General features: G+C 34.0%; 1 protein-coding gene across 2 annotated transcripts in view; it reads right to left on the bottom strand.

Annotated features, from left to right (window-relative positions):
• LOC120630985 (sialin) overlaps window positions 1-18,975 on the bottom strand; it is a 76,697-nt gene that overhangs the window by 37,785 nt on the left and 19,937 nt on the right. For both annotated transcript variants that reach the window (XM_039900367.1, XM_039900368.1), the window contains exons 3-4: window positions 3,970-4,133; window positions 1,332-1,465 (exon numbers count right to left, since the gene is read on the bottom strand). In XM_039900367.1, coding sequence (XP_039756301.1) covers window positions 1,332-1,465; window positions 3,970-4,133 — 298 coding nt within the window. The remainder of the gene's footprint in view (window positions 1-1,331; window positions 1,466-3,969; window positions 4,134-18,975) is intronic.

Here is an 18,975-nt window from a genome sequence, read left to right as displayed (position 1 = left end):
CTTTAGCTTTATATATGAGTATAAGAAGTTATTGTATATTTTGCCAAGCTCTTATAAATCATGGAGCTTAGTAATTGACCATCAAATAAGAACTTCATTTTTCAAGCAAAATTATCATCGAATTAAAAACAATCAATGGTAATTTACTATTTGCTCAAATTTCTTACTAGGGTATGCGATAAAAGGCACTTGGCGAATGTTCTGGCAGACATGCCATCATAGAAACTACAAATGCGTTGCCGGCGTTTGACATCTGAATACCGTAAAGACAAACGTCATTTCCTTGCAGTTGAAAGTAGCATGCCTAATATGGATTTAGCAGAATGCGATAGCGACGAGGGGCAAATAAATCACATAGTTATATTTTAAAGATTAAGTATAGTAAACGTTCAGAAACGGAGATTTTAGCAATGGAATGAAGAATTTATCATTATATGCACGTGGTTCTACTGATATTGATTTCAAAAAAAGGTATGCAAAAAGCAATAAACCTTTTTGCAGGTATAGAAATTAAGCCAAGGTCAACGCCCTGCACGGTCAACATTGGAATAAATAATTTCTTAGTTCTCAGTATAGAGTTAATCATCAAGGATGTTGTTCATGTTCACACCGTATTGATTAGCACATTACAATATGACTTTTATTTCTTACAAAATAAGAATCACGACAATCGATATGTATGTTTTAAAATGTTCCGTTCCCTGACCCTTTTATTGGTTGTACGAGGAATTTTACAGCTCTTTTCTTATATAAAACAAATCAGTGATCGATTAATCGATAGCAGATATAAAGATGTACATTTTCGAAGTTATATCAATATTTACGTTTGCTTTACATAACTTTACAATCTTATCTAAAAAACTTTTGTAATTAGCGTGTCATATCTACAGAACAGTTATGCCACAGATAAAAGACCTAAGTTATGCAGTGTTTTGCCACATTTTATCTGAAAGCACCTATCAAATGTCAGAGCGTGAAACAAGTAGTGCGTAGCTTACTCTAACGTTATACCACTGAATAATAAGGCCTTTCGCCTCCATCCAAATCCGCTCACACTATCTTTGCAGGATGCAAAGATAGTGTGAGCGGAGTTGCTACGGATGGAATGATTTTATTTAAAACTAAAGCTCTGTTAAAAGTGTTTATTTGTTTAAATACTTCAACATTGGCCAATACCGGAACAATGAATAGAAGTGGAATATATGGCTGTCTATTGCAGATATCGGTTATAAGTGTGAATACCCAAAAGATTAAAAGATTGAACCCAAAGAAATAAATCCCAAGATAATCGGATTGATTATTACAATTATTACTAATATTACAGAACTCACCTAGCTCCTATTATCTCTGCTAGCCGACCACCCGGCAATTCTGTGAGCACGTATCCCCAGAAGAAGCAGCCCAGCAGGAGGTTCTTCTGTTTTGTGTCCCAGTGATATCTGGTTTGTTCTATGTGACCTGGGTGCTGGAAAAATTGGACAGATTAAAACTTTGTTACTAACCATGAGCTGAAAAAATAATGCTCTCAGATGAAGATAAACTAGTAGTAGAAGTGGTATGAAGACGCTGCTGTATCGGGCAATCTTGATTTGATAGGAATGATAGTTATGGCAGTGATAGCTCAGCATAGCGGTGATAGCCTTGTTGGTAGGACTTAGACCTTATTTTCGGGGAGCCCGAGTTCGTATCGAAGCACGAACTTCCAACTTTTCTAAGTTATGTGCGCAAAATATCACTTGCTTCAACGGTAAAGGAAAACATCGTGAGGAAACCTGCATGTTTGAGAGTTCTCCATAATGTTCTCAAAAGTGTGTGGAGTAAACCAATCCTCAGTAGGCCAGCGTTGCGGACTATTACCTTAATCCATTCTCATTGTAGGAGACCTGTGCAACGACAATAAATGGGCAAAAATCAAAACAGTTAGAAGATCCCGCGTGTGTCTGCAGCCGCAGCAACCTGTAAACCTACTATGGTTCTATCAACACCGATCACCAAACCTACTGCCCAGCGTGGTAATTATGGGCAAACCACAGAAATCCTAATAAGCTTATTCTTAATTCTGTGGGACGAACCCACCCGTTGGAAGAGTATTTTAGTCCAGCAGGCGACTCATAAGCAATCAGCAAGAAAAGTGAGGTTTTAAGCACAACTTGCTATCATCACGTTTCTCGATATTTAGTATTGAGTTAAGTTTCGGTACTCCTGCTTAACCGTTGTGCTTTAGTCAATAGTTAAAAATCATTTAACAAAATGTATGAAACGATAAACCCCAAAAGCAGCACATAATGGATTATTCTGTTACTGAATGGCTTCCCATGGCTTTTCCTTAATATGTAGTTTCAAGATTAATCATGATAATCAGCCTATTAAAGTCTGTTGCGCACAGGCCAGAGAGAGACAGCGGTTTAAGAGCACATGTTAGTGATAATAACCGCGATTGATGGCATAACTTTCCGAGGCTATGTAGTGGACAACGCCAATTTTCTAACTTCTGGTAGTTAGAAAATTGGCGTTAAATTTTAAATGAAAAATTCACAACCTAAATATTTATAACTGGCAGTCGAACAATCTTACCACTAAACCAACATTCGAAGAGTAGCGGTTGAACGATGAGTCAACTTATTCTAAATTCAATTTATAAAAAATTTTACGACCATAAATGAGGACACCGCAAATGTCATTTAGATGTGACAAGCCACAAGTTTCTTGAGGAAAAAATATATGACGAAGAACCTTTAAACCACTGCAAAATAATTAATGCTAGGCCTTTTAGATACGTTTTATTTATCCTTGATAGTAGCACAAGCCTATACATAATTAACATCCAAAGTCTTAATTTGAATTACAGATACGTTTAACTGATTGATGAATTGATTAACCTATCTATTAAGAAAATACAAAGAATCATATTCATTACTCCGTTTGAGTTCATCGTCGCAAATTTATCTCGACAGATAAATGAGTAGTAATTAACTCATGCTTGCAAACAGTTTACTGTCTTTTTAATAGATTTATCATTGAATAATAATGATTATAGTTATAGTCTCCTAGACCACGTTTTATTACAAAGCAGTTCACCCGGTTACATGTAGGTCATGTCGAAGTACTTATAAAATTAAAGCTTTATGCTGACAGAATTGGTATTTCAATAAATCAACATCTTTAATGATAACTCGTTTCGATCGAATCCTAAATGATCTCACAAATAGAATATCAATATTATTCTTTACATCTATTTCTTTATATGGTAATTTGGATCAAGTTTCTTCAAGTGTTACGCGGCCCGAAGCAGTTTCATTTTCGCGCCTTTCAGAACTTTTCAACCCGTCGATCTGCCTTATTATCTGGTTCAGTTCATGCCCACTATTAGTCATTTTTGTACACTTGTATGGTGTGTTTATATTATATGCCTATACCATGTTCTTTGATGTGACCTTGTCGACAATACTAATGATTAAAATGGTGGTAAAACTCTTACTGTATTATTTAAAGCTTAGATGTATAGCTATTAATGCCAGTGGCTGTTAATTAAGATGCTGTATCGATGTACGAGTCGAAAGCATATCAAAATGATATGATATGATAGAAGAATTCTAATGTTTTTATTCTACATTTAAAGGGTTTTCTAGAGATGGCATTACACATGAAAGCATTAAGATGCTGAGAACAATAAGAGTACATTAAATCTAAAACAAACATAGACTATTATACAATCTCTGTTGTTCCTCACAGCGCAAAACTACATGTTATTCTTGACCATATTTCAGATTAAATGGTTATCCGCGGTGCACAATTAAATAAAGATTTTTTATTTTGGTTATGTGTGATTTGGTATAGGCAATTAGAAATATTGTAAAAAATAAAAAATGGAAAAGTGCAGCATACACGTAGTATTCTCAGCAACGTTCACGTTAGTTTGAAATGTTATGTCCTTATGATATAAAGACACTCATTGTCAACTACACTCACCTCCACTGTGCCATTGATGTGCTCTGTGAAGTTGGCAACTGTGTGATTCTTTGTGTCGTATATCATCTCGACGATGGCAATTGTGAGGTTGACTCGCAGCGCGTAGTTGAGCATGAAGCCCAGAAGCACCATGATGTTCAGCACTTGCACGCATGTTAGACAACCTGAAACAAGCAGTAGTATTAGCGAACGACATTAGAGAACACAATTTTAAGGTAAATTCTTCCTGAGGCTTGCCGCACACAGTCAATATTATTGACAATATAAATACCAAAACCCTTCTCATTCTGAGAGGAGACCAACACCCTACCAACGGAGTTTAATGAGTTGATAATGATAAAGACGTCATCCTTCTCGAGCTGCCTCTAGTTCCTAATTTCATAACGATTGACGAAACAAACAAATCAATTTATTTCTTAAACGTCCAACGGGTACATACCACGATAATATTTTTTTGGATTTGTCGATATTTCGACCCAGTTTCATGGATCGTGGTCACAACGGGAGTGCACTGCATTGAATTATATTTAAGAAATGTTGATTAACCACAAAAATCTTGTTAAAAATATTTAAATCAATTTATTAATTTATTTTTAATTTCACGTTGTGGGGTCGGCACAACTTGCTTTCTTCAAACTTGATAAAAGTGTTCGAGCTTTTGGTCGATTTTTTTTAATTACTAAATCTCACGTTAATTGCGATACAAGTATATTTTTTATTTTATTTTATTTGATTTTATTAAATGTCCGTCACGGAGATGATTTTATAACTAAGCGACCTTCTAGTATCTTAAGGTTATATAGTTGTAAGCTAATATGATCATTAAAGTCTGAGAAATATTATTAGAGAACTAAATTTTTGACGAATTTGGTAGTAAAAACCACTTTTTGCATGAACCGGCGATTAGGATCAATGTTGCATAAACAAGTTATGATAATAAACATAATTTAAGTCTTCGTAGCTGTTGCTAGACTTTTAAACCACTAATAAAGTATGGGTTACGTATAGTACTAAAGTTTTACTTGGTAAGGATAACACATAAAAATGTTAATTATGTAATAAAATAACACATTCATCAAATTTATGTTTTAAAAAGAGTTAAAGAATGGAAATAATGACTCAGATTTGCTAACAGCCAATAACTCTCTTTGTGCAGAGACAGTTGTAGATGTTAATGAAAGCACAGTGTCTATCGGATGAACAGAAGATATTAAAGATTCTCACAGTCTTCGGCTAAGTAACTTAGAATACTACCGTAATTCATTGCTTTAATACGTTGTAATAATCATTTAAATTAATAATTAGATGAAAACTGTAGTCAGGTATTTTTATAAAAAAAAAGTTCAGTAGGTACTATGTACACTAGATTTTAATAGAGTTAACTGGATTATGTACATTGGGATGATATTAAAACAAGGGAAGTATTTTCTTCTGTGTAGGTATCTGCTTTTCCAGCCATAATTAGATTATATTTGTTATCTGTTATTAATTTTTAGGGTTATTCCATCAAATATGCTTCCCAATTGAGTTGATTATGGTCCGTTAAGTTTATCTTCCTTCCAATTCTTGTATTCTAGTTTTACCATCGCACCGCAGGACAAAGCGAATTTTCATCATCGATATCCCAAAAATTAGCATGAAGTGATTTTCATCTTCTTTTCTTATACGCATGGCTGGTATTTGGACCGCCCTTTCGAGTTCATTGTTTCCTCATTCTTACAACCTGGGTATCTGAAAAGGGACGCGTCATATCTTAGGCCACATCTTCACTTTCCATTGATAAAATAAAAAAAATAAAACGCAAACTGTGTTCATTTCCTCTTTGATAGTTAGTAAGGTAAAGTAGATATTTTTATATTGAAATGAAATAGTGACCTATATTTACAAACATATGCAAATAGGTTATTAACATATTGATGACTTTTTGTTAAACTCACGCAAAGAACCGGTCTGGTGAAGGATTTCCTTTTGTATTTTCGATAATTGATTCGATAAAAAAGCCACGCACAAGGACATATTCAAATTAAATGCTTTAAAACCGTTATAATGGATACAGGATATCGTAGAGTTGCCAGGTGTATCGAGTTCTTCAACTCCTGATTAACCGGTTAAACAAGCGGGGAAATATAATATTTTTATTAAGTGTTCCATGTTTATTAAAATTTAACCAGTAAAACGACAAACAGGCTACTATAGTAAAATGTTCGTTTTGTCTAGTCGTTGGAATCGTTTATTTTACCGGGGTAAACCCATGCCTCTGTGCAAAATGTTGACTAAATCAAATCGATTTTAAACCGTGGCAAAATAGGTAAAACTATATTACTCCGTGTGCTTTTCTACGATTAAAATATCCCATGGCCATTTCCAGGATTCAAACAATCTATTCACCAATTTCGTCATGATGATTGGTGGAGTCTAATAAACCTAGAAAACATAACAAACAAACATAGACAATATTTTAACATACTTGATAAGTAGAAATATGTTTTTATTTTTTACTATTTTAGTAAGTGAAGCGAACTTTCTAAGTAGTAACAAACGTATGTTTGTTTCAAGGCACTAATATCAGGAACTACCATACCGTTTGTTAAATAGTAACGATTGGAATGCAATAAATAACTAACATGATCGATGATCATAGATATTCTACATTAAAACTGGTAATATTAGTTACAGACACAAAATTGATGGCTTTATTACTATATCTTCGCAAATATGAAGCTTTAAAAACTCAAAACTATTTTCGTTCTTAACTTCAACTTCAAGCAGTACATGTATTTTTACTTTGGGACATTCATGTAATCGTTCATTCGCCATTTCACCCCCATAAGTGTTGTTAACTATAGTAAAGTTTAGTGTCCCCTGTACAATGCTTAGCTTCATCACAATCGATTGAGTGCTTGACGCTCGCCGTGGTAGACTTACGACCGTACATAAACATTAAAATGATTACAGCTTTTTATAGTTAAGCTTTTTTCATAATCCCACTTCTGAACGAGATACTACTATATACTATATAAAAATTAAGAAATTGATTATAAATGCCGAATAGTTTCAAAAGCCTTTCTCCCATTTGTGATCGAGTAACAGCTAAGAACCCTTTTCCTAAACAACTTACTTATATTTATTTCTCATGCAGCTGTTTCACCGAATAGACTATAATTCATAAATTCATTCATTTGCTTTTTTATTATCAGTCAGACGTTAGAGTCTTGTGAATCAAAATAGCTTTGATATAAGCCATTAATCTTTAACGCCCAAGGTCGAAAAACACGGCTCACTTGGTATTCGCGGTCATACTCGGCGCAGCGGTTGAAAAAAATTGGCGGTTTAGCAAATTCACCTCGTTTGCTCGAGCTTGGCGTGACGTACGCAAATAAGTTGAAACGCATTCAAGGAGTCATGATAAGAGTGACGGAATCTCGCACCCTGATAGCCACCTTTTTATATAATTTTATAAATCACTTGCTTTCCTACTAATACTCTCCTATAAGCTTACTTACGTATTAAACATACAAACTGAACTTTTTAAGAGACGTCTCCAAGATGTCAACCGGTAATTTATTGCAAAATTGTATACTATTTCCTTTAAACGAATTAATTAATTTTATGTAGCCTATTATATTGCACAGCAAGTTTATTATCGCTTCTAATATCTGTCTGCACCAGCAGTCAATTTTTTCCTAAATTTAGAAATATACTTATACATTGAGTTACAATAGCCCGTCCAGTGCAAGCTCTGTGTATTATGTAGGTACATAACATCTAACTGTAAAACATTGCATTGTTAGCTACGTTACTTACTTGTTAACTATAAATTGCACTACTATTACTGTTCTTAAAGACACGCACTTTTAAAATATTAAAGTAAATAAAAATGGTAAGAGACAATGCTTTGATTCAAAGAATGAATAATCATCAGAGTCTACTATCAGGTCTGTATTAGACACTAAATCCGGGGCATATCTACGTAACCTTTAGGTTAGAAAGCGTCCATTAATTTTACGTGTGCAAAAAACGAATGATAAATCTCAAGATAACGGACTAAGGGTGTTTTTAATGCATGCGGGACAATCCGCACGATATTAAAAACACCCTAAGACACGGGGAATACCTCCCATCGCATACCTTTGCATCGTTCCAGTCCAGAGGACTGAAGTGTATCTACAATGCAGACGTATTTATAACAAAATACCCACTAACTTAAAGTTATGAAAATTGGTTGTTAATCAAATATAATTTAAATTGTTTATTGAAAACTATTTAATAAATTAATAATAATAATAATTCGTAAAAATACTAAACGATTTAATAGAATATCTAGCCAATATGAATTAATAGCTATCAAAAGTTTAATTATTTACCCACTCTATAAATTTACTGTAACACTCATTTAAAGACCATTCCTCAGAAATAGGAAGAGAGGGTTACAATACAAAAAAAACTCACGTTTGTTTGTATGGTTTAATGATAATATAACTAAACGGAAAACGCATAACGCCTTATATTATAGCTTTGTTTTTGACGACACGTGTTGCGTTTGTGTCATACACGTGTAAATGTTTTATGTAGGTGTAACATGACGTCGAAACCTTTGGATCACATACAATGTAACTTTGTAGGTATATGACAATAGCGCGCCCAGGCAGGCTTTGCTGATTACATAACTGTAAACATTGCATTGTTAAACTTACAAGTGTTAACGGCGTTATTGCTACACTTAATAACTGGTTACTAATAAAATAATAACATGGTTACTTGAGAACCATTTCAAAGTTCACAGTTGCGTTTGTAAACTACTTTACATCATAAGACATCGTCCGAGGCTCAAGTGTAACGAACAGTGGCGTGCATAGAGGGTATGCACAGGGTATGCAGATAAATAATAATAATAAATAAACTACGACAATACACACATCGCCATCTAGCCCCAAAGTAAGCGTAGCTTGTGTTATGGGTACTGAGATAGCTGATGAATATTTTTTTTATGAATATAATACACATAAATACTTATAATATACAGATAAACACCCAGACACTGAAAAACATTCATGTTCATCACATCAACATTTTCCAGTTGTGGGAATCGAACCCACGACCTTGGACTCAGAAAGCAGGGTCGCTGCCCACTGCACCACTCGGCCGTCAAATAAAGTGAATAAAGTGAAGAAATTCTATAAAGTGAAGAAATGATATAAAGTGAAGAAATTCTGCAGTACGAGTTGTAAAATCTAAAGGGTAGGCTTTTTTTTTGAACTCTTACAATGCCTATCCTTAAATTTTTTATAACTCGTACTTGAGATTTTTTTTCATTTTATATCATCTGCATACCCTGTGCATACCTCTATGCACAGGGAATCTTCATTATATTCAACTCATTACCGGCCACGTGTCTCCTCTCACAATGAGAAGGGGTAAGGCCGTAGTCCACCACGCCAGCCCATTGCGGATAGGTGAATTATCGAAAATTATCGATAATCCACCGGGAGTGGGATGTCGACTTCACTATCGGGGAAGCGAGTTCGAATCCCAGCATGCACTGCTAACTTTTCTAAGTTATGTGCGATTTAAGCAATTACAATATCACTTGCTTCAACGGTGAAGGAAAACATCGTGAGGAAACCTGCGCACACTTGAGAGTTGTCCATACTGTCTTCAAAGCTGTGTGAAGTCCACCAATCCACTGGGCGAGCGTGGTGGACTACGGCCTTAACCCCTTCTCATTGTGGCAGGAGACCCGTGCTCCGCAGTGGGCCGGGAATGGGTGGATATGATGATGATGATGATTACCCACCGATTTCTTGAAATTTGGTTCTGCATCAAACTATCCATTAATTAACTAAGAATTATTAGCACATGCGTTAAATTATTAATCAATTTAATAAAATATCTGGCACATATTGGCGGGCTATACATAAATAACTTAGATATAACCTTGCGTATGTTATTTACAGACTACAGTAATGATGACTATAAAAGTCTATCTATAAACTTGTAACTAGTATTTTCTAAGAAAAATTATAGCAGACCAGAAAATCCTATATATTTATATAATTATCATTTCCTGCACTTAACTATGAAATCAAGGTTCTTATATCTATTAGTACGTAACTAAAGCGGAAAAAAGTGAGTAGTGCACAGTATTTCTTAATTAATCATCATAATCTGACATAAAAAGCTGTACTATTAGATTAAATTGAATTATTAAATTATTTTATTTATTTATTTAAACTCTTTATTTGTACACCACTACACAGTTAGGGAAAACACAAAGATTGGAGTAGAATATATATATAGTATTACGAAATTATTGTAACACTCTTTGACCCTACTTATCGCATCGATATAAAATACTCGTAAGGGCGGCAATTTTTAGGATGTTTCTTGCGAAGTTTTGCGCTGTTTATATGCGTTGGTTGTAAAACTATCCGTTTGCAATCGGCTTTTTTGTAAATTCATCATCATCGACGGCCGACTGGCGCAGTGGGCAGCGACCCTGATTTCTGAGTCCTAGGCCGTGGGTTCGATTCCCACAACTGGAAAATGTTTGTGTGACGAGCATGATTGTTTTTCAGTGTCTGGGTGTTTATCTGTATATTATAAGTATTTATTTGTATTATATTCATAAGAATATTCAACAGCTATCTTAGTACCCATAACACAAGCTTCGCATACTTTGGGGCTAGATGGCGATGTGGGTATTGTCGTAGTATGTTTTTTTATTTATTTATCGTCAACCCATTACCGGTCCACTACAGGGCGCGAGTCCCCTCTCAGAATGAGAAGGGGTTAGGCCGTAATCTACCACGCTGTCCAAGTGCGGATTGGTAGACTTCACACGCCGTTGAGAACATTATGGAGAACTCTCAGGCATGCAGGTTTCCTCACGATGTTTTCCTTCACCGTTTAAAGCAAGTGATATTTAAATTGCTTAAATTAAAAACGCTCCTAACTCCGAAAAGTCGGTGGTACGTGCCAGGGCTCGAACTCTGTCTCACCGAGAGGGAGGTCGCAGCTGTACCCGCTAAGCTATCACCGCTTTTATACATGGTTCCATCCATATATGGGATGAATGCGTACTAACCACTCAATATCCCAATGAAACAGAAGGCAGCTTTGGAAGGACGGGGCTTAAGTGATTCCGAGAACACGAACACAACAAAATAATCACCGTAGCACGAGAACTGCATGTAGAAAATAAATTATTATGATAATAACGTCGCGTCGTGCCCGGAATTATATAGTCGTTGCTATAATATCTAAATCATGATGCGGGACCGGAAAAAGCGGTGATAGCCCAGTGATTGGGGCTTCGGCTCCCTTTCGGGGTAACCGAGTTCGATCCCCGGTGGCACCACTAAATTTTTTGGAACCATGTCCGTTTTAGATCGAAACAATTTAAATACAACTTCCTTTAACGGTGGAGGAAAATATTGTAAGGAAACCCGCATGACTGAGAGTTCTTCATAAAGTTCCCAAAGGCTTGTGAATTCCACCAATCCGCATTGGGCCAGCGTGGTGGACTACGGCTCAAACCCTTCTCATTAATGTAAAGGGTCGATACGATGATGATGATTATAAAGAGGTTTTTTTTTTGTTTGTTATACCCAATAGGCTCCGAAGCTACTAACCAAATTAAAACATTTTTTCTATATACCTAATATAGATAATAGGAAGCCAAATGATCGCTATATTCGATATAACATAGTTTTTAAATTAAAAAATATATATGTCGCCGCGGAGGCTGAGCGGACGTTTATTTGTATCGAAGAAGGCGTCTTGCCGTCGTTTTATATATATTCTTAATTATTGCAATAATTAAGTCAAATTTTCAAAGTAGGTTAAATTTTGCGTATAAAATCCATTATTTGTTGATGATACATAAAAATTGTGTGCTACATTATTTATAGTATAAGTTGATCAGTATAAATTCCCAGATTACGCCAGAAATCTAAACCAGGACCTTCTACTTATAAAACCACAGCGATCAGCACTTCGGCAGGGTTACCAATTCTACCATTTCCTGACTATGTGTGGCCTTTTAATTTCTTCTCGTGACGTGTTCATATTCTATTCCGCAAACTATGACATGAAACATCGATTATCGAGGTTGTTGACCTTTGCCTTGTTAAAGCTCCGGAAGCTGCTCGTAATAGTTAACGTACAATGTTAATTAAGCTAAATCAGCTATTTGCTTCACAATCATACTAATCTGTATTCTGTATCGTAATTTATAATCTATTTTCGAAGTTATACTTCTTTTGGCGCGTTAGGCAAAATGATGAGAGTAAATTTTTTCAAACCGCCACGTAAAACCGACACCTTGAAGTTAGCTATAGTCAACAATTTTGTTTTTTAATAAAAGGTTTGACACTGTACACTTTGAATCGTCAAAGTCTGCGGGCTCATTCCGGTGATTTAATTGATTCAATTGTACAAACAAAAATCTCATATTTTAATGATGAAACTTGGTTTTTCGATAGTGAGATAACTAGATAATGCGTTATAATAAATCTTTCAATGTATTTAAATAACCTTTTCTATTGTTAGAGTAGTTTTTTCTACAAACGCAGAATAAGGCGAAAGATGACATTTTTGAAAAGATTTTTATCTTGTTACGCCAAAGAAGTATAACTTCTAACGCGTGTACATAAATAAGTACACACAGAGGAAAAACAAAGTAGGTACATATTTTTTTTTATATTTTACCTATATTGTTGAATGTAGTTTTACATAATGTAACCTTTATCCATTCTTCTTTATCATTTCGCGCTGTTGGGAAAACCTTGTTGTATAATGTACCTACCAGCATAATGCCGTCCTTTCGAAAGGTACAATATATCTACGTTTCGGGCTTCCCGACTCCGTAATCATCAAAATGAGTTCACCACTGTCGTCTCCGTTTTTACGTAGGTAAGCAGCTAAAATGGAGAATAAGTACGCATGCCCGTGCTAAAAAAATATAAATAATGGAAGACCCAGGTATTCAGATATTCACTATAATACCCACAATGTTCAGGATGGCACTTAGATCTTTCATTAATTAACAGTGTTATTGAAGCTAAATACCTAGTTTCTTATATTAAAGTATTCATTTTATAAAAGACATCATTAAAGCCCACCAACCTGCTTTAGAGCAGTGTTGTGGGTCTGTACTCTATAAACCTGACTTCCCAAGGAGTGAAATAAAACAACTAGACTGACTCTAATACTGTATATTAGGCTTCTCTATAATTCATATTACTTGTTACCTTCAAATGACTCTACTACCAGTTCGGAATGCTGTCTTCGGCAGAGAAGACCACTGGCAAGAAACTCTACCGTTGCTCTTTTATTCAATCAATTAAAACAACTTATAAACACAATTACAACATTGTCATATGTAATAACGCTAGGCCCTTTGATACAAGACATATAAGACAGGTCGAACATAACTACTATTATCACTTATAACATCAGGACTTTTGGAACAAGTTGTTTGTATAGAGCAACCTCTGCTACATAAACTGTCGGTATAAAGTTATGCTAGGGCTCCATATATGATACCTAAATAAACCAAAAGATGATATATACTTATCTGATGCAACATCAAGTACAACCATAGTAAGTACCAACAACTTTAAACAACTTATCTCAACACCATCACCAGTATATACGACTCTTGTTTTGCCACAACAATATTTCGTTAAGTATGTCGTTTCCATTATAAATCATCTATTCCCAATTTGTAACGTTCTATCCACAATACTTTACTTAATCTTCTATTCTCAATTCATTAATTTAAATCCGTCCTCACTTTTCTTTGCCGCCAATCTAACTTGTCAAACTCGCGTCTCCCGCCATAGATCCTATACTTTTATTTGACAGTCTACTAAAGTCCATTATTCTATTTTCAATACATTATCAATGAGTATACAAACTAAGATTTGTTGATATATTTAATATAATCATCGGGTTTATCATAGATAAAGTGCTGTAATTCCCTATTTCCTAACACGGCCATTCTGACAAGTACTTCGTTCTCGAAGTACATAGGGTTATTCTTTTTAGGTATATGTATTGTATCATAAGTCTTTAGGTTCAAAGAACATGCTTATAAGTACATCATCTTATGTACACCTCTATAACATTAGTTCAAATGGTATATAAGCATAAAAAATCATCAAATCAGTTACATTCTGTATACACTTTTATCAATAAACTGTAAACAATATTTTATCAAAAGATAGGCATAATCATAACATTTTATAATTAAAGTGAAAGAGACCAAAAAAATTTTCATTAAAATTCCACACCATTTAACATATTACAACAATATAATACTTCTAATAAAGTAAAATGATTAATTTTCAACAATGTAAATCAAGAATACTCATTTTAATTTATCTTGTACATTTTAACATGTACAATCACAATCCAAATATTTCCATCTCAATATAAATCTCAAACAATTTATCCTTTTGCCTCTAGTCCAACTTTATCAAAATATCCACACAGGTAATTGTATTTCCCATCAATTCTGTCATTAACATTGTTAGTCTCATTTAGTCACAGATGCAATCGGTACAGTCTAATAGTCAAACCAATATATACAAAAACACCAACACCCACTGGTGATATCAACAACATCATCACTCTCAAGTGATATCAATAACATCATCACCCACTGGTGATATCAACAACATCATCACTCTCAAGTGACATCAATAACATCATCACCCACTGGTGATATCCACATCATCATCACTCTCAAGTGATATCAATAACATCATCACCCACTGGTGCTATTCATATTTTTTTCACTGTCCAAGTCAAGTAATATATAAGATAAATATAAATAAATTAATATAAAAACGCTAAGATGGAATTATTTCTATTAGTTTACATCTTTTTTTTTTATCATCTCATCATAAAAGCCAAGGTATATGTTCAATTGTTATTTCTATTATTCAATGTTTTATTTCAATCTAAACATCAATTAAACCACCTGTTGAACAGAATCATTTATCATGCAAGGACTCTTAAAATTTCACATACAATTTGATAATTCAAACAACTGTAAACCTAAGTATAATCTAATTATTTATAATGCAACTAATATATTTTCCTTTGCGGCAGCAACATTAATTTAGTTTATAATTGTATTTTATTTATATCATTTTTTAAAAACCCCTCTCAACATCATACTGAAAGATCACTGACCTAACCTAACCCACAACATTTAAGCTGACTCCTAATTATTTTCTTCACACAACCCAACATAGAAACTAAACTATTTAATTTAGCTATTCAGTAGTAATTTTCCTTATATGTATTGTTCTGATACATAATCATATTCTATTCTATTCTACCAACAATTTTTTTTTTTTTTTTTTGTTTTGTTTTGTTTTATGTGTATTCTTTTATATGTTCTGAATAATTTACATAATCTCTCCTATCTCGGCTTTCCTGACAAGTACTTCGATCTCGAAGTACATAGAAAAGTTCCTAAATAAAAGTTAACAGCTCGGCTAACCTGACTAGTTGCTCAATATAAACTTGAAATCTTATATGTAATAAATAAGAATCAAAAGAAAAATCTATTACACATTCCGTTCGGCTAACCTGACCAATTAAATTATTTTAACCTGGACAGTCTAATAAAATAAAACTTAGCACAAATTCCGTTTGGCTAACCTGATTAATTAAATAAAACTTGATAATTCAAATTAATCAAACTTATCACACATTCTGTTTGGCTAACTTGACTAGTTGGTTTATAACAAACAAAACAAATATAAATGAAATCTATTTTTGACTCCAAGTAAAAAAGAGCCACTAGGCCATACCAGTTTCAAATAATAAGTACTATCTTTGCAAAGTAGAAACAACAAAAATAAAAAATAAAAATATCACATCAATTGGTTCTCCGGACCACATATCCTTATATAGAATTTCAACAAGCATGGTGCTTTGTCTCCAGAGTGTTTCTGTTTCAGCACATAGCAGCAAAAAGTTGAGGCATCATTAAAAACATCAAACTCTTTACTATGTCCACATTTGACGGGATGGTTCTAAAAAAAGTAAATCTGCATTAGAGAAAGGCATAAATTGGACATGAATAGGATACCACTTCTGATGCTAAGAAAATATAAAGAATGGAAGGGCCAGGTATTCAGATATTCACTATAATACCCACAATGTTCAGGATGGCACTTAGATCTTTCATTAATTAACAGTGTTATTGAAGCTAAATACCTAGTTTCTTATATTAAAGTATTCATTTTATAAAAGACATCATTAAAGCCCACCAACCTGCTTTAGAGCAGTGTTGTGGGTCTGTACTCTATAAACCTGACTTCCCAAGGAGTGAAATAAAACAACTAGACTGACTCTAATACTGTATATTAGGCTTCTCTATAATTCATATTACTTGTTACCTTCAAATGACTCTACTACCAGTTCGGAATGCTGTCTTCGGCAGAGAAGACCACTGGCAAGAAACTCTACCGTTGCTCTTTTATTCAATCAATTAAAACAACTTATAAACACAATTACAACATTGTCATATGTAATAACGCTAGGCCCTTTGATACAAGACATATAAGACAGGTCGAACATAACTACTATTATCACTTATAACATCAGGACTTTTGGAACAAGTTGTTTGTATAGAGCAACCTCTGCTACATAAACTGTCGGTATAAAGTTATGCTAGGGCTCCATATATGATACCTAAATAAACCAAAAGATGATATATACTTATCTGATGCAACATCAAGTACAACCATAGTAAGTACCAACAACTTTAAACAACTTATCTCAACACCATCACCAGTATATACGACTCTTGTTTTGCCACAACAATATTTCGTTAAGTATGTCGTTTCCATTATAAATCATCTATTCCCAATTTGTAACGTTCTATCCACAATACTTTACTTAATCTTCTATTCTCAATTCATTAATTTAAATCCGTCCTCACTTTTCTTTGCCGCCAATCTAACTTGTCAAACTCGCGTCTCCCGCCATAGATCCTATACTTTTATTTGACAGTCTACTAAAGTCCATTATTCTATTTTCAATACATTATCAATGAGTATACAAACTAAGATTTGTTGATATATTTAATATAATCATCGGGTTTATCATAGATAAAGTGCTGTAATTCCCTATTTCCTAACACCCGCAAACATTTTACGCAGGCCCGCAACTTCGCAAGTTCTTCCGCGTGAACAGCTATAGTCCATTTTTTATTACTGGCCTTTTAATGTAAGCAATATTTAACTTCCATTGTAAAGTTTTTTAAAAAATAATAAAAATACCCAAACAGAATCTCTTCTTAAACCGTTAAAGCAGTCATATTTTAATTGTTCAAATTAAAAACCTTTTAATTTAAGCTTAGCATTCATAAAGTTAGGGGTGTGTGCCGGGGTTCGAACTCAATCTCACCGAAAGGTCGCTGCTCTGCCCACTAAGCTATCACCGCTATTCAATGGCGTGAACTTCATACATGCACAAAAGCGCTGCCTATCCTAACATTTTCATATAACTGAAGGAGGATATTGTAATTTTTTTGCCATTTTACTTCTTCATGGTTACCCTGGTCCACATTTCTGTGCACGCCACTGCCGCTTTTGTTCCATATATTGGATGAATGCGTGATTTTGAATTCGCAGGACACGCATATTCATCGTAGTGACGTCAAGCCATTGTATTTCACAGATATCCTTATGAAAGACACCCATAGGTGCGGACAATGAGTTATATTAAGCAATTTATCGCGGGAATAATAAGAGCCAAGGATCATCTACATGTATCTGCATAAATTCAACTTCCGTATGTTTGTGTCCGCAAAACTCGTCTATCAACGGATTGACTTCATATATTTAGAGAACGTTTCATTTCTGTTTAATAGTGTTTTGTTTTTATCTCTATGTTGCCATGGGAACGGTAATTTATATCATAATGTGCCAAAGTGAAGCGTGACAGGGTTCAGTTCCAGCCATTCACTATGACTTGTCCTCTCTAGGGGACTATACAATGTGTAAATGAAAACGAAATAATACTTCGGAGGCTTTAGAGGTACATTATTTACTGTCTCTGAGACTTATCTGTGAAACCGAAACGCTAATAGTTTTTGATTAAACCACTGCCAAAGTTTGAAAAGAAATCAGATACAGCCCTATCATACAAGCAAACTTAAAATCAAGTGACTCATGTCACTTTATTAGGAACGCGTAGCGTAGGTAGGTACTATGCTCGTGTTGGTATTTTATCTTCAATAGGGTTGTCATAAGTATAACACTGAAAATGTTTTGAATTCGTTTATATTTTTAAAGGGTGATGTTTTGAATTAGTTTTTATTTATACAGGGTGATTCCTAGTGAAATATACTTATGCACCCTTCAACAGGATTTCGTAATTATGTTATACATTTTTTAGAATGCTACAAACTTTACACCCTATGCCCAAAGGTCCAACGGCTGGGCTCAGGCGTCTTCTCATAGAAGACAGTGTTTTAACACATTATTAAATTTATCCTCTTCTGGTCTTTATTTTAATCAAACAACGCTTGTTTTGGGCTAGATGGCGATGTGTATATTGTCTTCATATATTTATTTAATAATATTTTTTTTTTTTCGAATATTTGTTTATTTGGCTGCACTACAAGATAGTTACAAACGCATTGATTAACTCTGTTAATAAAATCTATTTGGTTACGTTAAAAATATAATTTGTGATTAACACTACAGAAGTATAATATAACTTCTTAAATACACAACACACGAGTTTTTTCTTTATAATAAAATCGCAATTACTTTCATAAATAACTTAGATATAACCTTGCGTATGTTATTTGCAGACTACAGTAATGATTACTATAAAAGTCAATCTATAAACTTGTAACTAGTATTTTCTAAGAAAAATTATAGCAGACCAGAAAATCCTATATATTTATATAATTATCTTTTTCCTGCACTTTACTATGAAATCAAGGTTCTTATATCTATTAGTACGTAACTA

The sequence above is a fragment of the Pararge aegeria genome, chromosome 17 (assembly GCF_905163445.1).
Source record: "Pararge aegeria chromosome 17, ilParAegt1.1, whole genome shotgun sequence".
Taxonomy (NCBI): Eukaryota; Metazoa; Arthropoda; class Insecta; order Lepidoptera; family Nymphalidae; genus Pararge; species Pararge aegeria.
Note: the sequence above shows the minus strand (reverse complement) of the source record. Positions and strands in the feature narration are given on the sequence as shown.